The following is a 25,109-nucleotide window of genomic DNA, read 5'->3' on the forward strand; positions in this document are numbered from 1 at the left end:
CAGGCTACCGTTTTTATCAGCAAAAGCAGATGTTAGTCTTACTAATGTTCATAGGTCACTAATGGCCTTACACACCAACACATGCCCCAATTGTTGTTTTCTTTCTTTTTATGTATGGCTATTGTCTGCAAATTCAGCAGGTATCAAACATACACTCATGACACATTTAAGACATTACAATATATTTATTACACAAAACAGAAATAAAACATGACATATGCAATATGGCAATTGCACTTTGTGCACTTTTGACAGAATTGACAGATTATGTAACCTGCTAACTACTGCAATGTTTTTTTTTTTTTAGTCATTACAGATAGCTTGCCTACAGGAGCTTTGTCAGTTGGTGTTGGGGATTCCTTGGATGCAGAATAAGGGTCGTCATCCCGTCATGTGTGGTCCTGCGTGTTCGTCGGGAGTTTCCTGACAGCCAAGGACAATATGTGGGCTTCAAACTGCCTCCCCTGGATTGAAGTGAGACACATAGTTGGCGATCACCTCCTCCTTCTCTGGGTGCTCAAACTCTGAGGACAGGTCCAGAGGAATGCTTATTTTCAGGAGTTCCTCCCTGTATGCTTCTTGGTCCACAAAGACCTCGCCCATGATGAAGCCCATCAAGTCTTCCACATACGCTGTGCAATATTTCACACTTTGTAACTATGTACATAGTTTGTAAAGTATTTCATTGTACATTTATTTATTGTTTTGTTCATTGCAAAGACACCATAGTGCAATAGCATGCAAAATGAATAGATCTTTTATTGTTGATAAATAAAAAATGATGTAACTTACGGAATGTTGTCTCGGTTTTGATGGGTTTCACCCTGCACTCTCCCTTCCTGTATTTGAAGGGCAGCCGTGGCCCACTGGTTAGCACTCCAGTGCTGAAGTGCCCTTGAGCAAGGCACCTAACCCCTCACTGCTCCCCGAGCGCCGCCATTGTAGCAGGCAGCTCACTGTGATTATGACAATTAAAAATAAATGACACTAAAAAAAATAATTTAAAAAAATCAATACGTAGCCTTTTTTAAGCAACACCAAAATTGCGTTTGTTAGTATAGAGTGGTGAAGTCCCGCCCCTTCCGTTTGCCTCCATGGGACCTATCTTTCAAAAAAATTTGAACGGCAGTCTATGGCGAAAAATAAATTATTTTCTGGTCCCGGTTGACTTGTGCCTTGAATTACCCATATGATGTTTGTCAATTTTAAAGACAATTTTTCATGTAAAGACATTTGCAGTTTGTTTCGTAACTATTGAATTACAACATTGTGAAAGATCGTAATTCCAACAACTACAAACCCATCAGTCGCGCTAGTGACGTTAGCTCATTCACAGCCACACTAGATTGTACAAGCATACCAGCAACAGGTCTTAATTGGGCTTTCCTTGCCGAAGAAAATACCATGAGTCAGAGGATTAAACACATCAGGTAAGTTGTATTCGTCCATAGACTGTACATTACATACTGTTAAGTGACATAGCAGGCAGCAAGATGCAACTGTTAACTAGCATAACAGCTCTTATCGTTTCATTACGTTGGTGACGTACATCGTTAGAGACGAGAGATGTAGTCCACTGAGTGGATTCGCACAAAACCAACATAACTTTTGAAGTCTATCGAACAACAGTACTTTCTTGACGTGAAAAATTATATTTTAAATTCACACACATCATATGTGAAATTTGTGGCACAATTCAAACTGGACCAAAAAATAATTGTTATCTCTCCATTAACTCCCGTTCATAATTTTTTGAACCATGGACCGGAAGTAGAAGGGGCGGGACTTCACCACTCTATTAGAACGCTGCCAGTTTCCATGACGTCACTGGCATGGTAGGACCTGAGAAATTCTATAGGCAACAGCTGCAGCATATTATGTATACACGAAAATTAGTCATTTTAATGGCATGGGTTACAAATTTGAGATTTATTTCGGGGGCTATACATTTTGTGCAATGTACAACATAGATACATTTTGTGCGGCACAACATAGGCTACTGTAGACCTAGCCTACAGGTCATGTAGAAAACTGGACGAGGGGCGCTTGAGACAGTAACGCACGCTGTCTCTCTGTCTCCCTCCATCCCTCACACACACACATTGCCTACTGTACATCCTCCACACAACTGCATACTCACTCACCACCACTACATTAGGCCTATGCGAAGGCTACGGTGCATATACAATTAAGCAATATAGCACGAGTGAGAGTGGGGTTGGTCATGGATATTCCCACGGGTGTTGTTCGGCCGTAGCCACGAGGCCGGAGGCCGAGTGGCGCAGGCAACAACAGCCGTGGGAATATCCATGACCAACCCCACGATCACGAGTGCTATATTGCTTTTATACAACAATTCTACCACAAATTAAATAATCTGAAAACACCCCATTATTGTTTAAAAATGTTAATTTCGACATCGTTCTTACGCATCAAAAAATAGTTCCCTTTTCAATAGACAGCGTCTTGGTTGCTAGGTAACCAACATTCCAGACCCCTCGTTACGGGTCTTTGTGGTTTACATGTCTTCTTGAAAGAAATGTGGAAATCACATTCATATCTAGGTTTGCTGCATGCATGTTACAAGGACACTGGGCCATGTCATGTAAGGGACATGGTACTGCAAAAAACGGAAACATAATCTACATTGCAGAACCACTCAACTTTATTAATGTATAGTGAATAAATGTTACACTACTGTGCACAGCCTGACGTGACGATGCTAGCACGTTAGCAGCGGTTAGCTAATTGTGCTAACGTTATCGACAAGTCTCCTCCAAGTGACAATCATATTATACACAATGCTGGCAATGCTGAGAACAATTAGCATCCTCGTTTATCTTACTTACATTGAGTTGACTGTGTGGCTTAATCCACAGATGTGGTGAAGCACTGTTTCGTTATGGTTTGCTAAGGAGTAACCCATTGTTTGAAATAGTGGAGAGCTGGGTGTCAAATCTTCACATTGTGTCGCGGAGTGATTTATTATTAGCTGTGCTAAGTCTGAGTTGAAATGTCCAGGGATATTCCAACTCATGGAACGTCTCTCGGCCAATCAGAAACAAATAAATAGTTCCATAGAACCCAGTTGTTGTAAATAAGCTATATAACACGCATTGTCACGTCAATGTAGGCTAACGTAGTATGGACTACTGGCACTCGTAACAGCAACTCACGCGGGCTCTCTCTCTCCCTCCCTTGAAACTGTTAAAAACTTCGTTACCCCAAGTTGACCCCAGATACACGGAGGATACACGAGTTTGCCGTTTATTTTAGGCTAACGTTAGTGGAGAGTTTGCAGATTTTTACCTTGTGGATGTTGATATTGCACGAGTCTCTTGGATAGCAGCACTGCGAGTTAAACTCCCTCGCATCAACAATCTGCCCTGAGATGGTGAACAACTGGCTGTGGTTTAGTTACCAGCTAGTAAAAGCATTATTATCGATCTGTGATATCGTCGGAGTCATGGTTTATACTCTCTATGGTCGGAGTGCTAGCTTGTGGAGTTTGACATAACATAAGAGTGTTTCCAAGGTGCTTAGCTGCTAGCCCTTTCCTAGGTTGGATCGTATGGTAGCCTAACACTGGACCTCATCTGAGGCTACTTCGAGATATTATTCCAAAGGGGACAGATAGGCTACTGCACTTAAAACTTTAAACGATTGAACGAACCTTCCCGGACTTTAATTGCGACCAGTGACTGCATTGGGTGACCGAAGCCGAAGTTGAAACTTAGGCTCCATGGCACATACATTAGACTGTGGGCTCGCCCTTGAATTGAAAAAGACTACAAGCTGCCCCACCGAGTTTGCGATGAAGTAAGCAAGAAAAGGGTTTTTCAAGTCAGGATATGGCAAGTCAATGGCATTTATTCGTCCAAAGTTACAGACCAGTTTCCATAGTGCACATCTTATCAATAGTTTGAATGCCGTGTGTGTTTCTGCTCATTGACAAAATAGCGTTCAGTATGATTCATGCCCAATTAATTTCCCCTGTTAAAGTGTTCGCCTTTTTTTCACTAGTTTGGTTTCATTTTGTATGAGATTTTGTGATGTAGGCTAGCCTATGATAAATAGCTTATGGCCAATATGTAACTCAGCTAGGCCTAATGTTAGGCCTAAAATGGTTTCATTTTGTATGAGATTTTGTGATGTAGGCTAGCCTATGATAAATAGCTTATGGCCAATATGTAACTCAGCTAGGCCTAATGTTAGTTTCCTCAGCCATGTCAGCTAGCCTCAGACTCATTATCTGCTATGGTTGCTAGTGCAGAGTAGCTTACCATGCCAGTGACGTAGCCGATTGTTGAAATCCAACATGGCGGCGCCCGTGTAACAACAACACCACTTTCAACGTACAGTTTTATCCCTTTTAATAAATTCAGCCATTTTAATCATTGTACCAATGAGAAGAAATAAAATACATCTGTTATATTACCTTTACTTCAAATTCCAGTTCAGTTCATCTTTAAGGGAGGTCTAGCGTCTAGACAACATTTTAACAATCATTACTTTCAGATATTATTGACTGGGATTGTCAAATATGACTCGATCGGCTGTGTGCTGCATTTGCAATTTGGAATGGAGAAAATGCTCACTCCAAACAGATGCAGGGCTAACGTTAGGCGTAATGTTTGCGTTAGCTTGTGCTAAATGACAAAACACGAACAACCTTACGTTAGTTCATGCGCAACTGCGATAGAAACACAAAAGTCATTATTTGAAAATACTTACCTGTCTCATCTTGTGACTTGCCACGGACAGTAGGTACAGATCCCTCTGTCAAACAAAGTTTGATGGCTAATCCCTCAGTGTACTGTCCTAGGTTTTCAAAGCAGTCTGCCTTGAAGTGGTTCGTTCACACAAGATTTTTACCGACTGTTGCTGGAACATGGCCATCGAAAATTAAATGGAGCCACTCGGTTCTTCTGTTCTCTTTGGCTGGGAGAAAGTGTAAGGATTTGTGTTGTTCTGTGCAGCCAACACCACAACACTTCATGTGTGACTTACTCTTGCTTGTAGCCATTGCGCTCGGTGTCCGTGCTTGTTAAACCAGCAAACTAATAGCGGATCTTCAACTAATTGAGTGGGTGGGGGTTGAGAGGTGAGGGGTGGCGCCAGGGTGGTTATATGCAAATTTCGTTATTTTGGAGCCATTTAAATGGCTCATAGAAGCCTATTCACCCCTTGCAAGTGACGTCACGTTTTGTTCGCGCCACAGCAAAATAGCCTAGTGGACGGCAAGAACACGAATCAAATCAATGGGTTGTAATGGGACATATCGCACAGCTAGGAGATTATAGTGAGATTTAACCGTAGTAATGCCCTTCCACGACTGTTGGCTTATTGTTTGGAATACAACAACATCCCATGTTCTTGCATAGATATATTTTGGTTTGTTTTCTTTGTGTTTCGGGAGTATTTCAACCACAATTGCATGCTTATCTCCTCAGTGTATGAAGCACAGCAGCGGTTGCTATAGCAACCATAGACTCTGAACAGGACGGCATATAGCACTTAGGCAAAGTCTTTGGCAAGATCTGAATGTAAACAGATAATACCGTTCAAGTTTTTTTTTAATTTCATATTTCTTTCAATTCTTTAACTTAAGACATGTAAGAAGTAAGTTTATTCGCTGGGCAACGTACAAACTGACGAGTTACATTAGCCCTAGCACTATGAGCTACGATAAACGTTAGCTAGAATAGCTAGCTTCTAAGTGTGGCAGCTAGTTATTATTTCATGTTCTGATATGACATTCTTAAAGTTTTGACTATGTTACAACTGATAAAAGCAAGACAAATAAAGTAACCAAATCGCTTTGCAATATTTTAGTCCAGAAATACTTATGGGTGTTGATTTACCATAATGTTAATTACAGTAGCCTAACGTAACGTTATCTCCCCTTGCTGTTACCACCAGTTTTAATAACTTTACATTTGCGATCATGACCCATTTCATCTAACAACACCACTGGCATCTTCTTTGACTATCAGACCCCAAACAGCAATACATTGAACTACAAAGATGTTATAGTAATGGTGTTCAGTTCATCATAATCTTTATGACATAATGTAATTTGCCGTCCGTCTCCCATCTTTTTGCCGTCCAGCATGGAGCCGTCACGTGACTTAAGTCACGTGTCTGCAAGGGGTGAATATGATTCCTGAGAACAAAATCGTTCAACTGACTCACAGAAAACGGATGGATGGCTTTTTTTCGCGCTTGGAGTATTATTAGGAGCTGTAGAGACCCAAATGGAGGTACAAAAGGATGCAAAAAGTGAAATTTGCATAATATGTCCCCTTTAAGTACTTACAAGAGTCATCTAAAGTGAGTTTGTACGTGTCCTCTGTGAAAATACAGACAACATGAATCACACCAGCTGAATCACTGGACTGAGTCAGAGTAGTTGATCTCTCCTTTCCCTCTGAGCAGGTTGCACAGTGAAAACAGCACAAACAGCCGACTCAACCGTACCTCACAGTTAACAGCTCACTCGTTATGAGAGTTTGCCCTTGTGTAATCCTTCAGGATTAATGCAGCTTCCCTGATAGCCTGTGCGGATCCTTTTGATGGGGTATAATAGAGAGGGAAAAAACAAGCAGATTGTGCAAGTGACCTGAGAGGGTTCACATGGGATAGGGAATGTGTTCAGACTCGCTTTCGCTTCAAAAAAAGGAGCTTGAGGACTGTCAATCAACAAAGCACCACTCACTGTAGGTGTCTCTGTGTATTTTTTAAACAATGTTGCACACAACTTTTTTTTTTTGTTGCAGTGAACCCCTCTTCCTTCCAGGTACATACTGTACATCACATTAGTCAATCAGAACAGCCTCCATAAAAGTAAATAATAGGTGGGAAGGCCATGTGTCTCCTTCACTGGAGTGGATTCAGTATGATTAAATTCCCTGCAGGTCAACACGGCCCAGTGCCTGTAAAACACACTTGTCCATTAAGTCCACCTGAAGGTTGTGGTCTATTAAAGCTGGGCAGCTGGTGGGGAAGCGTGCGCTAAAGGCCCATAAATCAGATGTGTGCTCCGCTATTACGCCCCACTGAAACAGAGGACAACGTGTGGGACAGCCACCCGTGATTTACGCCTGGTTGCAGAGGGAAGAGGAGCATGCATCAAGCTCCACCATTACAGATACGTAAGTGACCGTGCCTGGGAGGGAGAGAGACGGACAGTGGCCGTGATCGCTGTGGAGGACGAGGGACGGCTGAAACGAAACGCCCTTGCGCTCTGTAATGATACGTTTAAGCTCAACATTCACTAACGTCACTTTGATCTAGGTACCCTGAAAGTTTATCCGCATTCCGCTTCTCTTCAGCTTACAAAGAATCGACAGTTACGAGCAGGAAATACTGTAGCAATAACTCTCCTACTTGCCCCTTATGAAATGCAGCAGTGCAGGACTAATATGCAGCGAGAGAAGCCATCGGCGTGTCCGGGTGATTTAGAGAGGGCGTTCTCTCATGTGGTGATTAGTGCCTCCAGAGTGTCTCCATCAGAACACCGGGCGGCTGAGTGGTGACGCACACCTTGAGAGAGTGTGGGCTGTGCCATGACCTCCTGTGCAGGCACCACACACTGCATGTGTATATTTAGGCAGCATTACTCTGTGACAGCGTGACGTGTAATACACATCTTTCCTCATTATTCTCCTACTCCTACTCTCTCCCCCAGACTCCTTCTGAGTGTTACCCACTCTGCTCTCTGGATGTTGCTTTGCTTTATGCAACGTATTCTCTTGTCAGTTCTATCATAGTATTATCATGACACTATCATAGAGAAACACAAATACATGCTATCTATCCATCCATCCATCTATCTGTCTATCTGTCTGTCTGTCTGTCTGTCCGTCTGCTGTATCTGTCTGTTTATCTGTCTATCCATCTACTGTATCTATCTGTCTGTCTGTCTGATTATCTATCTATCATCTATCTATCTATCTATCTACTGTATCTGTCTGTTTATCTGTCTATCTATCTATCTATCTATCTATCTGTCTGTCTGTCTGTCTGCTGTATCTGTCTGTTTATCTATCTATCTACTGTATCTGTCTGTTTATCTGTCTATCTGTCTATCTGTCTGTCTGTCTGTCCGTCCGTCTGCTGTATCTGTCTGTTTATCTATCTATCTATCTACTGTATCTGTCTGTTTATCTGTCTATCTATCTATCTATCTATCTATCTATCTGTCTGTCTGTCTATCTTTGTCCATTTAGCCATAAAGACGTTGTTATAGGGCAGAAATGCATATTCATGTGAGCATAAGTGTAGGCTTACTCTTACCTAATCCTAATTTACCTTATTTGCTCTCCTGCTAGGTAGCCTCCCTTCTTTTCTCTGTTGCCATAGCAAAGACAATGAGATTCTCATATCAGTGAGAAGTCAGCATTGAGAAAGATTATTGACTCATCGTGTCAATAAGTACAAGGGTAGAAGAAATCAGAAGGACAAGGTGCACATCATTTTTAATTCTTGTTTTAAATGCTCGTCAGCAAACTAGAGATGAATAAGTGAATTAGAAACATGGACACTAAATGAGTGATGACTATTATTTGACTTTGCGTTTGTCTCTGTCTTTTCTCTGTCCGCCCTATTGAACAGTATGGAGGTAGGAGTGTGTGCAGAGGCCTATAAGGGGGAGGAGCCACTTCGGCACATCAACAGTGCCTTCATGACATACGAGCTGCTTGATTAAGTGCAAACATTCCAGATGCGTTGTGTGTGTGTTTGTGTGTGTGTGTGTGTGTGAGAGAGAGAGAGATAGAGAATTGAAAGTGACAGAGGAGCAGACTAATTAATTGTGGGTCCAAATGTGAAACCCTCAGATTCTGTCTCCAAATCTCAGTCCAGCAGCACCCCATATCAGTGTACAGCATCTCAGCACTTCAGCTGATTGCCTTGGCAGACAGCATGAACTGGATAGGTGTATTACAGTGCTTTTTGAATGCATTTAAACACCATTTTTATTAGAAATATTGAATATATTCTGTAAACAATTCAAAATGAATAATATGAATAATAAGAAGCATAACATAAATTCAAAACAATATCACCAAGCTGTCTTGAAATTAAATATCTCTTCAATACCTCAGCTTGTGTAGAATGTAATTATTCTCAGTTGTTGTGGGGGACAATTTAAGATGTCAGAGGTGCTGGAGAATTTAAATTAAATGGGCTGTGTGCATGAATTGACTAAGTAAACCAATTAGCTAGTGTTCTTTGAGCTTGTACTTCAATTAGCCTAGCAAGAGTGAATCACCTAAATGCACATGTGATTTCCTCTGTCTTACCTCTGTCTTTTCCTCTGTCTTACACTCACTAGTTACACTCCTAGTGATTGCACCAGCCCATCCATGACAAAGAGCTGCTGTTACAGAACAAACATCACCCACCTCATTACACATATCAGACGGATGGAAATGCAGCATACTGGTATTGATTGTTCACATGGCTTATAGGCAAATTATGCCACCATCTCCAAAAAGGCAAATGGTGGAATGGAATTATTAAACACGAACAAGTTTTTTTCATAACATTTTTGTGAAATGTGAAATCTAGACGCACCCTAGCGGCAGCAAATTACATTTGCTTCCAGGGCTAGTCTAGCAACTCTCCGTTGGCTTGTGAGTTCGAAAAATTAAACTTCTATCAGGCCAATCAAATCGTGTGTAGAGTCGTTAGGGGGGCTTAACATAATGATTGATGGCAGAGTTGCAACGGTTTGGCTTGAATTCCCTGCTACTTGAGAAGAAGAAGAAGATGGATGTTGCTGTTGGCCAACAGTGTGACACGAGTTAAAGGAACCATATGTAAGATTGTGGCCAAAACTGGTACTGCAATCACTTTCAAATTACTGTAGAGCGGTGTATCCCCTCTCCCTCCCCCTGACTTGAGGTTGCCAACCCGGATGCCGAAACACTACTGACTGCGTGATTAGGGTGGCGCATCAGGCCAAAACACAACATGACATGACAAAACACAACATCAACATCAGTTGAGGGCTGCAACTTCACTTTTTAAATGACAATATCCTGGCCGGACTACTGTTGTCAGTGATATAAGTATTTAAAATGAACATGATTTATTAATGTCTAGTGACATTTCAGGGCCATTTTATGATTAATTGAAATACATTTCTTACATACGGTTCCTTTAAGCTTGTTTTAAGTTGGCAAAAGTTTGAACTAGCCAACTAGCTCCGCTGGTGGGAAAACGCATGGGACTCAGCGCTGTCCTATTGTGTGCAGAGGGAATTTGAAAGACAACCGATTATCCCGCCCCTCGGACTGAGCACTGTGAACGGTGAGTGCCCAGACCCTACATTTTAATGTGGGTCTGGTTCGTCAGGCTAGAAATGTCTAGAAAACCTTTCATAAGTGAAATGTGCACATGTGAGATCTTGAGATGAGGATCTCTTCCTTATGTACAGTTATAGTTCAGGGTTAGGGTTAGGGTTAGGGTTTTAATCAATGTTGATTTTTTTTTCTTCAAGATATTCTGGCTATCTTGTTTACCATCTTGGAGGCAGAGTAGAAAAAAATGCTCTTACAGTAATCTGTCCATCAAAGGACTGAGATGGTTGAACCCTGGTATTGCACTGGACAATAACCTTACTTTCAATCACCACACCTACAAACATTGTCAAAAGGAACTCACAACTATCTCTAAACGGAAACATTTCTTTGTGCAAATCCATCTTTTCCTTCTCCTATACCGAAGTGTCATTGAGCTGGTTCTTTTTATCTGTATAACATGCTTACATAGTAGTTACCAACACCTAACGGTGCTAGCAAGCTCATTGGTATTCCCCTCACCCCCCATCTATCCAATTGAGTCACCTCATCCCTGATGCACGGGGGACATACACCATCTACTCTCTCCACTTCATCCAACTCCCTTTAGGTCAAACTACCCTTGTGCATAAAGGCTCCCCTCAGTAAGAGATTTGTCCCTGCAGCGATACAAGCCGATACACCAACACCACACATACACACACACACACACACACACTTTTTCCTGTTATGCCTGACATATGTTCAGTCCCTAGAGCACATTTTCATGTCTATAATGTATATGCCTTTGATTGTGTTAAGCCCCTATAATTGTGCTTTGTATGTTTGTGGACTGTCTTATATGACCATGTCGTGTATGCACCTACTGTGAAAATGAATTTTCTCTATGACGACAAATGCATTATCCATCTATGCAGCTCGACAGGTCCAACATGTCTTCCCCTGAAGCAGAGCCACACACCCGCACAGCACAATTACCCCACTCAGTGGTTGTAACACACTGGCCCTCCGTGGCAGGCTGCTGTACGCCCAGGCGGATGTACTGTTTGGCTGACACTAACGGCATACCAAATGTGCTCTCATTGCTCAGGCATGGGCACACAGCCACTGTAGTTTCCTCATATGTAGTAACAGCAAACACCACATTAACCACCAGGGAAGAGGAAGAGAAGGTGAAACAGTCAAATTTATTCATATTTTAACCGCCCATGCAGTTGGCATGGCACATAAGAGCTGTCATAGCCGATATGATGCTCAGTAAAAACCTGGAAAAGTTATCATTTCAGAATTGTTTTATGTAAAATGAATAGGCTTTTCATGCTGTCTAAAGCTAGTGAACTAACCAGCGAACAGAGAACAGAATGACCTTGCCAACATCAACAGCATGGTTGGGACTGATAAAAGCCAGCTAACTTTAGCAGTCCAGTAAACACAGCAATTAGCCTTGGAAGCAATTTGCCCCCTGTTCATGACCATTTGCAATTCATTTAGGGGTTGCAGACATCTTATAAACAGCTAAATTCAACATAATATAATAATGTTATGGGATATAAACAGATTCTGGTGTTAAAAGATGGATGAGAAGGTTCTGCTTGTGGTCATATGTCTGCGCAGATATTCCCTCTGATCTCTTTTAGTAGAGTACTTTCAGAGAGAACTTTAACATTATCACACAGGAAAATGGAGCAGAAACATTTATTCTTCTAACCACTGTCTCTGTTTCTCTCAAAAGCATGCAGGCATATTGTGAGCCTGTTCAGTTGTTCTGTTGAGCCTGTTCAGCCTGTTCAGTTGTTCTTCATGAGAGTCAAGAGGGGTTCAGCAGATAGAGAAGGGACAACAACTTGTCTATTCAGGCAGAAAGGGGATATTAAGTGCCTGGAAGAGAGACTATGTCATTTGAGGGTGATTTGAAGGTACTTCACTGAAACAATCTAATCAGTGCCTGAACTGGTTACTAAAAAAAATCACTAGAAGTGTGTGGAAAATTTCTGCATGAATTAAACTCACTCCCATATACATCCATGTAGTTGAGTACTTCACATTTTTGGGGCAAAATGGTGAGGACTCACAGTGGTAGCGGTGCATTGTGTCCTGTACCATGAACCGGCTCAGTGTCCTCTGGGTCCCCAAGGTTGAGTCCGGCCAAAGGTCATTCCCCAAGGTCAAGACCGGCCCGAGGTCAATCATCAAACCCACTCTCTTCCACTCATTTCCTATCATCTCTTCACTTTCCTGTCAAATAGGCCCAATAAAATTACAATTTCCAAAAAAGAAGAAGACCGTCCACACTGCTCAGAGTGCCCAGCGAAGGCCATCATGGCATTTATTTATCGCCTCTCCCACTCCCTCCCTCCCCTCTCTCTCTCGGATAAAAGCCATGATCTCTGACTGACTTGGACACTCATGAAGTCCCCCTCTGGCTTGCTGGAGTATTTCTCATCAGCAGCCGTGACAGGTGCCCTCAACTCCACGCTCCCACACCACCAGTCTCAGCCACAGCCTGCCAGCTGGTCCGCCACTCTCAGACAGCTTCCCCATTAACATGGACTACAGTGCCACGGAATCACACACACACACACACACACGGGTGCGCGCGCACACACACACACACACACACACACATTCTGCACACACAGCCGTCATGCAGTCCCTGTGCGGCTGGTCCACAGATGTATTGAAAGGTCGCCCTCCATAGGTCAGCTGGTGTAAAAGCCGGTGTTTAGACTCTCCTCCCCTCCCTCAGAGTGACCTCTGCAGCCTGTCAGTGGGGTCATATGACTTCTGAGGGGAAGCTGGGCAAGTTCCCTGCCTTTGACTTTGACTTTGGCTTTCTGCTCAGCTGGACTCCTGACTGAAATCTCTTTGATAGTATTGATTTTCTTCTTCTTTTTTTGCAACCTGCCAGGTTTGGCATTGTGGTTTCTCTGGGTGGATGCTCGACTCACCTCTCCCTCAAAGACAGCAGACAAATGAAAGGCGGGGGGGTATGATGGGGTTAGAATGACAAGAAAGAAGGCAACTGTGAGTGTAATAAAATGTTTTAAGAGTTCACGCAGACAAAACTCTATATGCAGTATTTACTGTAACGTGGTAACCACATGTGGTAAAATGTGGTATTAGAAGAGAGCCAGCCCAGTAGTTGGTATAGACTACTGTACATGCTAACCTTTGTGGATATTAAGACAACATGGCGCTAAGGCATTTTGACATTACTGTAAGTCAAAATGGTTGGTTGATCACATTCTGTTGCTATTTTTAGATGATTTTTGGATGTTTTACTAAAAACACTGCATACCAGCTTCAAATGCATAACAGAGATTTTCAACTAATGTGGCAAAACATACTGGTACACTATTGATAGTCATTCCATTCACATGCGAGCTCAAGGAATGGTTCCAGCATTACTTTTTAAAAACACTGCTATGTTCTGGCAAGAACACCACCACATCACAAATACCAATCTCTGCCGATGTCTAAAGCAATTCCACCAACCCTTCAGCAACAATTTCGTCTCAATAACTGAGAAATAAGACAGGGCAATCAGCCATCTAATCAAACAGGACTAATTTTCATCTTTCCTTTTTTCCCGAGTTCATCAGCATTTGAGACAATGGCATCTTAATTCTCCGACTCCATTCAAAAAGTGACATGGTCTCCCTTTGGGGGAGAGGGGAAAAATGTCATCCAATTAAAATTCGTCTGGGTGAGGCACAACTGCTGTCACATTCATTAGCCTCAGCCTCTGCATGCGGATGCCCCAGGAGGTAGACACACTTGACCTGCCGCAAGAGGCGCAGGAACAGAGAGCTTCAGTAAGCCAAGACTAGGGACATCTCCCATCAACAGTCAAGGCCATGTGCACACAAATTCCTCTCTTTTATGTGTCATGATCATGTGTGTGTATGTGTGTGGGTGTATGCCTTTCTCATCTCGTAGGAGGGGGTGGGGTGGGGGGGTTGAGAGGCAGATGAATCCTTCGCAAGGTACTTGATGTGTCACCTTCGTTATAAAAGATGAGCCATTCCTGACAACATGTTGCCTGAGCGCGCGTGTCTGTCTTTGAAAGCGAAATGAAGGATCAAAGTATATGTGCTGATGATGGGGGTTCAGTTCAAGGAAGGAGAAGACCATGGAAATGAACATGTAGGCTGGCTATGAAAATATAAACTTTTTCCGAAACAGGCACAGAAAAGAAATGAAGAACTCAGTGATGCTCAGGTATAATTTAAAGGCTCAGTGATGCTCAAAAGAATCTGTGGTGTCACAATGTTTAAATGGCAACACCTTCCAGTTTGACTCTGACCTCATTTGGTGTTTGATATAAAGAGAATCCTTTTTGATGGTGGAACTTTCTGCTGTCCTCCCAATCATTCTAACTTCTAAATTATCTAACTAGCTAAACACGTGGATTTAATATCCTGTAATTAAAACTTTATAGTAGGAGAACTTATTTAGATCTTTTCAAAAAAGGATAAACTCAGCTCAGGTATAGATAACTGGCATATTAATGGACCATTGTGAACCAGAGTAAGAAGCTCCACAGTTTAACAAACTGAAGACTTATTAATACACAGGGAAAAATATTTCTCCTCATAAAACATTCACTGCTCATTTAAATAATGGCTTAGACCTTTGAAGTTGTAGTTCATTATTTGTTTCATAACGAACATCATAGAATATGGAAATAAAATTCAAGACACAGAGGAGTCTTGGTTAGTGCTCTTAAGAAAAGAGAATGAGCAATGTCATCATAATAATTTAGGTTTTACTGAGCGGATCATTTTGGGGAATATACTATTATTTATTGCTAAGTTATTGTACTTGTGTGACTGTGGATTAAGCACCAAAACAAACCAAATCAAATGTAGTCTTGTAGAGGACAGAATGCAATGATGATACATTTCCGATTTGTCCACTGTGTTGATCCAAAACCCAGGGCAGAGCATGCAACAATATGTGTTAATGGTTCACACGTAATTAAAAGAAGCTCCAGGGGATGGCGCTCTACTCACCCACACATCAGAGCCCTATATTCATACACAGGGCAATTTATAGCATCAAAGACATGCACCATGGGCTCTGTAAAAACTCATCTTGGTTTGCTCTGACTGATTCCAAAGGCATTTGATCATGGCAAACGTTCTATGTGTATGGAGCAGCCCTCCTGTCCTTGGCCTTCCTGGCATGTTTTGGCTGGAAGCGGCAGGATCAGGCGGAGGCCCCGATATCCATTTAAACCGCGGGTCACAGGTGGCCCGTATCATCACAGTGCAGCATCCCCTGTGGCCATGGAGGCATGGATGCCCAATCCAATCAGCTGGGCTCCGGGGTCCAGAGAGGGAGCACGAGGGCCGACGCTGTCTGGCCTGCCTGCCTTTCATCTCCATCGCCCTTCTGCATCTGCATCGAGTGTGACAATGGGATTAGCTGGAAGTCAACTAGCCTGAGGCTACGCACCAGGGGCCAGGGGAGAGGGCACCGCGTGTCGAGCGTGGCGAGCCTAGCGGATGCTGACTGTCACAGTGTTTTCTGCCTCTGCTGCTCTGAGGCAAGTTGAAGGTTATGGACAGCATACAGCTGCTCAGTTGCTTGACTTGTTTTAGCCTCTTTTATAAGCACGGGGGATTAGGGAAATATGCAGCACTGTGTAAGAGGCTCTTTTGAAAGCATTGCTATGCAAGCCACCTGTTACTTCACAGTGGAAGAAGATTATGAACTACATCAAAGTTAGGGAAGAAGCTGGTACTTAGAAGAGGTAGCGAATATATATGCTGTATATATGTGTGTGTGTGTGTGAGAGAGCTTGCTTTGTTTTTGTATGCAATGTCCATCGATCAGACACCTGCCACCTTCCAGGTGTGCATTGCATCAAGCAGGAAGGCCAGGTAACTTCTAAAACAACATGCAATTCATTTTGCACATGAAAAACACAAAGGTCAGGTCTGTAGTTGTGGCTGGCTAATAAATGCATTGTCTGGGCATGGCATTTATAGAAGTCAGCATAAAAGGGGGGCAGGGGGGGGGCCAAGGAAAAGGAAGCAAATTTTATTAATAAAACATAAAAACAATTCCTTTCCTTATATTGGTCCATTTATTGTAGTTTCAGAATTTAGCTACTCAAGAAATGGCAAAAAAAACATGTACATATGTAGTTCAGTTAGTTCATGTACTTCGTAACTCGTCAATACTGGAAATATGCACATCAAAATTGCTGAATAGAGCTGCAATGAGTCCGTCTTTGAGAAGTGTTACTGTACGTGTCAACATCTGTGTGTGAATATGTTTTGTTTTTGTCTGTGAATTTGCAGCACCTAACCTTTCATCTACTATATAGTAGCTATTTCTGGAATTGTTCCAAAATAAGTACTGTAGCAAAAGAAGATGATGTGCAACAATCAAACGTCAGTCCACTGAAACTGAACTCACGCAACATGTGTGAAGTTGACAGTTTCTACGGACTGAAGGATTACGTCCAGTCATGGTCATCACAGCGTGAGGGAGAAGCATTCCTTTAGTTAGGGCTCCACCACCCTTGTGGTGTGATCTTCAGATATCTGTGATGGGCAAGGGCAGTGCACATCATGCTGCATTATGTCTGTCAGATAACATCACAGGAACATCAGAGACAGGCATGTGGTTCCCCAAAGGCGGAGTTGGAGGGCAAGTAGGGACTCCTCTCCATGAAACAATTCCTGTGTGAAACCCAATGGTCATGAACCACCTGAATAGATCAACTCTGACGTGAAGAAATTGATTTTAATTCTGGGCAGTACATCAGTCTGCAGGGGATTTTAGCAAAAGACTGCATAATCCTAATACAATACAGTTTTTCTCAGTCACTTTTGGTGCTTTTCTCAGATCAGAATAAAAATTCTCATAACTATTAGTTCAACCTCCACAACATTTAGTCATTTGTGCACATCATAGTAGCAATTTCTCCTTCCTCTTAACAAATTGCAAATGCTTTTGAACATGTATCAGTTGCTGTGTCATGTCAGTCAAAATGAACTATACTTATGGATGCTGAATAGTCGGTCCCAATAAAACTAATAGTCTTCATTTTATTGCTTGAGTCATTACATACAAAATTGGTGAACTAGCTATCAAATTCTGTCACAATGCTGTAGAATTGCAAAGTAAAACTGTGAAACGTACATTTTCAGTGTCTTGTACTCACTTACTCCCCTAACTACAGCAATTTGTAACTTTACTGAAGTTTTCAAATGGCTGTACAAGTACTGTATAGTGCCGTCTTGAGCATATTCAGGTAGTGTCACCTAGTTCTGACCTTTTTTTGCATGGAAAAACACTGAGAGCATAAACTGTCTGTCATAATGAAAACATGACAAAGCCATTTGACTATCTTGTTCATAAACGACTTTATATTTTGATGGCACTGGCAGTTTTATTGACATAAATACTTGCTTTTGAGAAATGGACTATCCATTTTGAGCAAGTGACGCGTCTTTGCAGGTTATCCACTAGGTTTCGCATTTTGCACTAATTGTTTTGAGAAATGCACTAACTGCTGTGCAAATGTTAATAGTGATGTGAGAAAAGCACCAAAGCGACTGAGAAAAACTGTACTATTGATGATACATATGATAGGCTATTTGCTATTTTTTTTTGCCAGTATTTGTCCGTGTAGGGCATTATTTGATCTAACTTTTTTTTTTCAGTGGCTCAAAACTTTGTCAAGAGGCATATTTGGTCAAGAATATGTGGTACTAAATGTAGCTTAAAGTCTGCTGGCCATAATAAAACCATTTTTTCTGGCAGAATATTCTGCACATCTCCACACACAAATGTACCAGAGTGTACTAGTTAGCCTCAGGCAAGTCAGAAATAAATACAACATAAATACACATATCTATACTTTCTTCTACCAGCATTTTTCTCTACATAATTTGAATTAGAAATTCAACAAAGAACATCTAAACAACAAAAAAATGTCAAAAGACTCCAACTGAAACCATATTTTCTGAAATACATTAGTTTATGTCTGTCACGGAACACAGTATAGCCTTTCCACTACAGCTATTAAATCTAGACTGTCTTGCTGAAAGAACTAAAAGAAAGTAAACCATGATTGGCTGGGTTGCTCTTTCTTTTTTTCAAAAATGGCTGACATCAAAACAAGCACATTTTATGGAAGGAGGAGAGATAAATCAAATATTGTCTTCTTATTACGCATTTATTATGATGTTAATATATGTTCTTGTTAATGAAAATGTCAGGAATCATATCATTAATTCATTACTCATCATTGCAGTAAATTAAGTTATTTACATTTTGAAATAATAGTGACTCTATGAATGTCCATTATAATGGACACCAGGACCAAAATACTTTAGATCATTTGTATAGGATGAATAAGTGTGTGTGTGTGTGGGGGGGGGGGGGGGGCAGATTTGGAGCTCTCAGGTGATGAGTGAGTGAAACAGAGATGAGGACTGTGCCTCAAGAAGATAGGGAGGAAGAGTAAGACTAAAAAAAGAATTATCGCAGATGAAAGAAAAACATTAAAAAAAATGAAACGAACAATTCAGAAAAAAGAAATAAAACTGTCCAAAAAGGTAAATAAAATAGTCTAGAAGAATAAATAGCCTTTCCCCTTATATTTGGTTAAGTTTACCCTTAATTTAATACTACTAAAAGCATAATTTGTCCATTTTTGTCTATTTCCGTGGCTACCTTTTCATACTAAAACGATCCCTTTGTCCACCAAAGTGGACATGCTATAAAATTAAAAATGTAATCCTAAATAGATAGGAAATCACAACAAACTAAATTGTAGGACACTTTTTTCTTGGTTCTTAGGAGGATATTGACTTTATTGAATTGATGTAGGGTCAAAAGCAAAGTCTTTGTAATGTAGGCCAGTGTTTCTCTCTTCTAAGGCAAACACTTTCTGAAGTTCTGGCTAAACAAAAAGTAATGGTCCAACTTAGTCATTTACCCTTGTGGCCCTGAACCTAAAGATGGCATTAGCGGCTCTTAAACTGCCACAACGAGCATCTGTAACATTAGATCCCAATCCTGCCTGCAAAGGCCCACAGGATATGCAGGGGGGGTATTCAGTTTTGCCTTCTCTCTCACAAAAGGAGCACTTGACACACACAACTGAAAAAGACTGCTAGATGTCTAAGTTTCTCGATTCTGAATGTAGGCTACTGTAACACAGCTATGCTAGCTAGCATCCATTCTTTAGAAAGGCACTAGGGCTATCATCTGAAGTGGTCTAATAGCCTAGTGTCCTCTTCCTCTTTCATGCTTTCGATTTTGAGTTTCAACAATGGAGCAGCCGGAAGGAATTGAACCTACGTAGGGCTACTGTACAGTAGGCTAAATGACAATATCCATCAGTTAGGTTAGCCTGGAAATCCAGACGCAATTGGATAACACTACGACCAATGTTCACTGATCAATTCCGGACATCGACGCAATTGGATAACACTACGAGCAATGTTTCCAGACTTCGACATCGCAACGCTCAGTTCGCCTCTGGCCCGCCTATATCAGATACATACACCGATGTGATTGGTGCAGTTCGGCTCCATGGGCATAGGTATTGGGCATCATTATTCATCGCCAGAGTCACACGCTGAGTAAATTCAAATTGTGAACTCCAGGGTACTACAGAGCAGTCACACATAATATGCAAGATTACGTCTTTGTCCTTTTGAATGCACATAATACTCGGATGTTTCAAATATTTTACAAAGATTCATTAAACATTTGCCTTCTGAACATTTTTAGACCTGACTCTTTGGCGCCCAAAAATTGGTGTCAAGGCTTGTTATGTCTTAACTTGTACTGATATTATTATAAGAAATAGGCTTATGCAAGACTTGAAAAGAGACTAATATTAAATAAGAATTATCTGTTTAGTCAATGATTAAGTCCCTTGACAAAAGTAACCCAATAACCAGCATAAAGCTCAGTGCTGCTTGGTCGCAAGATAGCATTTTTATCTCTGTGTTATGGTGATCTGAATGATAAGGCATGCTCAGATGATTGGCTCCCTCATGCTGACACCACACAGATTTCCTCTCCATCTAACACACTGGCTCAGAACTGTGTTAAACATAGTTGAGCACGCATAATCCAGTTGCTGGAACCATGGTCAATACGCACAAAGAAGATACAAATACTGAGAAGATGGAGGAGGACAAACAACCTAAGTCAATAATGGGCATCTTCACCCGAGAACAATTCATCATGTTGTGTGTTGCTGTGGGCTTGGCGATCCTGCTCATTGTTATTGTCGTACCTGCAGTTGTTGTCACTCAGACTCAGTCAGGTAAATGGATATTGATCTATATCAAATCATATTATACTTTTTTGTGAATGTCAATTTTTTGTCATTCAACAGTCTAGGAGCCAGCAGATGAATGTACATTCCTTAGAGTGTGTAGTGACAAAGGATAAAAAATCAATCAATCAATCAATCCCTAGCCACACATATTAATGACAAGTCAGAACTTGATTCGTAATGTGTAAGTGAGCATATTGTTATTTCCCCAGACATTACAGCATTAAATACAATACCAATCATTCTGCATGTCATGTGTTTGATAATTTCATATTAATTTTGCAGGTTCGGGATCTTCTGGCATCAAGGTTCCGTTTTCCTCTGATGGGGACATGTTGGAATTCCTGATGGAAAATGGGAAAATCCCAGATACGGACGGCCTATACGCCACATGGTATCACTCTGCCAACAACAAATCGCAGCTCAACGATGCCCTGAAAAGTGAGCGCTTGCCCCGTCCGGCTGAGTTTGCTGGACTGCTCCCTCACTGTCCCTTCTGTATTAATCATGATCATTTTTTACAGTTATTCCGTTCTTGAGGTGACTAGTTGTGGGTGATTTCATGGATGTCATCTCTAGGTTCAGTCATGGTTTTGGAGGCGGATGTAAACGTGGAAGGGCATGGCACTGCCAACCAGACCAACATTCCCATCATGGCCCATCCTCCTGCTGTTTACAGTGACAACACTCTACAGGAATGGATAGACGTGGTTCTCAAATCAGACAAAGGTAAAGGCATTTGGAAGAGTAAGGATGAATATTTCATTTAAGCAGCATTCGAGAGAGAACTTTTCAGAAACTTGGTAGCCTACTGCTGAACTGATACTTTATCTTGACATGTAAACAATTGTCCTATGTAGTTGAATATATGCAGTCCCATATATGTATATGGGAGCATTTGTGAAGTGATGTCATATAAACATGAGAGCTTAGGTCTGATTTTTTATTTAATCTCCTGCCAATCTGTAAAATGACAAATATTCAGGAATAATGGTGATAATGGATGTGGTGCCACCAGCTGAATGTGTGTATGATTTCATGTCTAGGTATTAAACTGGACTTCAAAAGTATTGAAGCAGTAGAGCCTACTCTTGACATACTGAGAGTGAAAAATCAAACAGCACGCATCAATCGCCCTGTGTGGTTAAATGCAGACATCATTCATGGGCCCGGTGTTCCTTCGTTTATACCGGTGGTTAATGGCACTAGGTAATGCCAACAATTTATCTACCATTTTAAGTTCATCTATGTCTATAGACATGGTTCTTTTTGAAATATAACTTACAAAATTCAATCAAGAATATTCATTAAATTTTCTTTTTACAAACTCCTCATCCCAAAGGTTTTTACAACTCATTCAGCAGAAATTCCCTGAGGTTACAATATCACCAGGATGGAAAGTACTCTATGTGCCCCAGTTTCCTAACGTAACATACACATTGCCCATGATGGAGAAAATGTACAATGCTGTCCTAAATGTTCCACAGAAAATAACCTTTCCCATCCTGGCTGTCATGGCCAAACAAGGGTGGCCTCATATCAGTTGGCTGCTGAGCCAGTCGCCTAGGTAACGTCTGTTTTTTTCTCTGTCAGTGTGTTTGTTTTTTCTCTCCCACACACACTTTTCATACACACTTTTTTTTTCTTTGGATAGACTTTTGAAATGTTTGTCAAGATAAATGTAGTTACATTCTTTTATATTTTATTTTTTATATTCAGTGACTTATTTTGCACTCAATAACCTTCAGAAAGGTGTGGAGAACAAATACATCATAAATTAACACATTTGTTGTTGGTCTCGGTACAGGTTCAGTCTGACACTGTGGCAAGGGGCACAAAACCCAACACTTAATGACCTTCTGTTCATTCGAGACAACAGCAGCCCACAGCGCATCTACTATGACATATATGAGCCAGTGCTATCACAGTTTAAAGAGGCTGCAAGTATGTGTTTACAACATCACAGTATGTGGTATTTTCATCATGGCTTTTGTTTCCCATAAATATTAATTGAGATACTCTTTGTGTTGAACAGAACTGAAGGGTCGCCCTAGACGGTTTTACCCCGGAGGAGACCTGGTCGACTACTTTAAACCCAAGAACAACGATGGCTCCAACATCCAATGGCAAACTGTGACGAGCAGAGAATTCCTGTTGTCTGTACTTAGAGGTGAGGCAAATATGACATCAATAAGTCTTTCATTTCCATATGCAACATAATTACTGGACAGTTTTGGAAGTTTTTTTATTGTAATACAGGTGGCAAATAACATGTTTTCAAATTTCTGTCTTGTCTTGTTACACATGCACTGTAAATGTAGAGCTTTCAGCCATTGGTAATAAAGGGCTATTTGCCATACTGTGAGCCCAGCGAACAAACCCCAAATGTTTGTTTTTACGAGTAAATGCCTCATTAGAATAAAATGTCTGATTTCAGGCAGCAGTAGCGGGATGCTGGTCATTCCAGTGGTCTCCAGTGCAGGTCAACCCAAGAAGCCAGCAGTGGAGAGTTCAGGCCCTGAGCTCTCCCTTCAGGAGTGCCTGGAGCTCATCTACGCCTCGCCCAAACCCTGGGGCATATACCTACGGGTCAAGTCTCCGAGCCAACTGGCCCCTTCACTGCAGCTTCTCAGCACAGCGTACGACCAGGACCTCTTGTACCATCCCACCTGGGTCAACATGGAGGTGTCCCACGGGGCTTTCCAAACGCCAGGCTACATCAGCGCTCAGGACTTCCTGAGCACCGTGGAGGGGAACTTCCCCTTTGTGACCCTGGCCCCTGCCTGGCCGCGGGAGGCCCTGGGCGAGGGCTACACTCGGGCCCTGGTGGAGAATATGCTCCAGCTCCTCAGGGGCGTCTATCAGGACGTGTCTCTGCAGTTGAGCACTGAGCCGCTAGGAAAGTCGGACGCAGGCCTCCAGCTTCTACAGGAGACACAGAAAAGGTTCTCTCTCACAGTAGAGATTGAGCGTGCAACAGATCCCAGTACCTGCGTTCAACTTATTAGGTCTCTTCGACAAGGGGGCAGAGAACAAATCTTCTTCAATATGCCACAGGACTATATGTCTGAGCCGTTGAATGAGGTTAACAATTTTTAAAAATCTGAATGTGACATGAACTTCAATGAAGACTGAATTTAGATGCAATGTGCATCTTTATAACTGTTATATAATGAGTCACTCTAAAGGTAAGATGCATCATGTAATTTAAAAATTCCTGTGACAGTGGAAATTGTTTAATGTTTAGTGACAATAACTTTTGTATATCAATGCAAAAATAGTCATGTAGAAGGGGGTCACTTGCGCTTCAGCCTGGTTGGTGCTCACGGAACAGGATGCAGTAGTCAAAAAAGGAGATCCAAGGTCTAACAGGAGCCAAGGAGCAGGACCGGAGCACTCAATGCTTTAACGTGTTTTTATTTGTGCAAACTGACTAACATTTCGACGCCCATGAGTCTTCTTCAGAGTCTTCAAAAATAGTCATGTCAGTTTGGCTATTCATTGCTCAATATTAAACGGTTTTGTAAAGAATTACTTACAACATCATTAATTTGGCAGTCTCTGCCAACTGGCTCTTATTTATTTGAGAATGTCTTGAATCAATGTCTTTTTTAACTTTACAAAATAACTTCCAATAAGAGCATGGAAAACAAAATCAGTGTTGACATACTGCAATGCATGAACCTTATCAACAAAGTAAATATCTCAAATGCAAATATTTCAAAAGCATCTTGTTCTTATCTTGATATCAAGATCATATGGGCAAAGCAACACACATTCCCATATTTACATGTTTTAAATGCACGAGTTGAATAAACATCAGTATAAAATGTCATAGAACAAAGTACAAGTATTTAAAATCATAACTGGTTATGTGTTGCGGACACTGGCACATCATTGTGAAAAAGGGATGGTTCATACTCAGTGATGCCAGTAACGCGTTAGTCTATTTTGACCACTTTTTTCGGTAACGAGTAATCTAACGCGCTACTATTTACAAACCAGTAATCAGATTAAAGTTACTTATCTAAGTCACTGTGTGCGTTACTATTTTTGTAATTTTCCTTAGTAAAAAGATATATTCTTTGCTTTCTTCTTGTCTCGGGGATTAACTTCATGTAGGCTATGCTCACTTTTTCAGCATGAGGACAGCTCGAGTGTAAAACCACGCAGCGACACAAACGTAAACAACAATGGAGGGAGGAGAGAGATGCACATTTTGTCTATACAGTCATTATTTTGTAGCCTAGAAATCTAGACGGACACTAGCGGCGGCAAATTAATTTGCTCAGCCTATAGGATGGCCCGCCAGGCTAATTATTTTGAGTTTGTGTCAGCTAAACATGACAACATTAAAGTACACTGTACTGTATATTGATAGCGGCTTCCTGACGCAATTACATAAATTACATAATCTCCCGGAACCTAGAGTGAACAAGAGCACGCAAGCCAGACCGGACTTCAAATCACGTGTGCATCTGAGT

General features: G+C 41.5%; 1 protein-coding gene and 1 long non-coding RNA gene across 3 annotated transcripts; one reads left to right on the forward strand and one right to left on the reverse strand.

Moving 5' to 3' along the window:
• Positions 1-284: 284 nt before the first annotated feature.
• On the reverse strand, positions 285-4,917 carry LOC121706717. Its single transcript, XR_006031117.1, has 3 exons — positions 4,735-4,917; positions 793-956; positions 285-632 (listed from the first exon to the last, which is right to left on the reverse strand). It is a non-coding gene; the product is annotated as an uncharacterized LOC121706717 (long non-coding RNA).
• Positions 3,029-24,316, forward strand: fam151a (family with sequence similarity 151 member A). Of its 2 annotated transcripts, XM_042088229.1 has the most exons (9): positions 3,029-3,408; positions 3,465-3,469; positions 20,911-21,066; positions 21,205-21,354; positions 21,672-21,834; positions 21,968-22,192; positions 22,433-22,569; positions 22,661-22,795; positions 23,063-24,316. In XM_042088229.1, exons 1-9 carry the CDS (start codon positions 3,392-3,394, stop codon positions 23,722-23,724), a joined length of 1,650 nt encoding a protein of 549 aa, XP_041944163.1. In that variant the 5' UTR covers positions 3,029-3,391; the 3' UTR covers positions 23,725-24,316. The 2 variants fall into 2 exon arrangements, with proteins under 2 accessions (XP_041944163.1, XP_041944157.1); XM_042088223.1 differs by lacking the exons at positions 3,029-3,408; positions 3,465-3,469 and adding an exon at positions 20,408-20,613.
• The last annotated feature ends 793 nt before the right edge of the window (positions 24,317-25,109 follow it).

This window comes from Alosa sapidissima, chromosome 1, assembly GCF_018492685.1.
Source record: "Alosa sapidissima isolate fAloSap1 chromosome 1, fAloSap1.pri, whole genome shotgun sequence".
Classification (NCBI taxonomy): domain Eukaryota; kingdom Metazoa; phylum Chordata; class Actinopteri; order Clupeiformes; family Clupeidae; genus Alosa; species Alosa sapidissima.

Bases quoted from the DNA above. Each gene is read 5' to 3' on its own strand.
- fam151a (XM_042088223.1), top strand. From the start codon at position 20,433: ATGGTCAATACGCACAAAGAAGATACAAATACTGAGAAGATGGAGGAG. The intron at 20,614-20,910 runs GTAAATGGATAT...TTAATTTTGCAG, and splicing joins TGTCACTCAGACTCAGTCAG to GTTCGGGATCTTCTGGCATC. The intron at 22,193-22,432 runs GTAACGTCTGTT...GTCTCGGTACAG, and splicing joins CTGCTGAGCCAGTCGCCTAG to GTTCAGTCTGACACTGTGGC.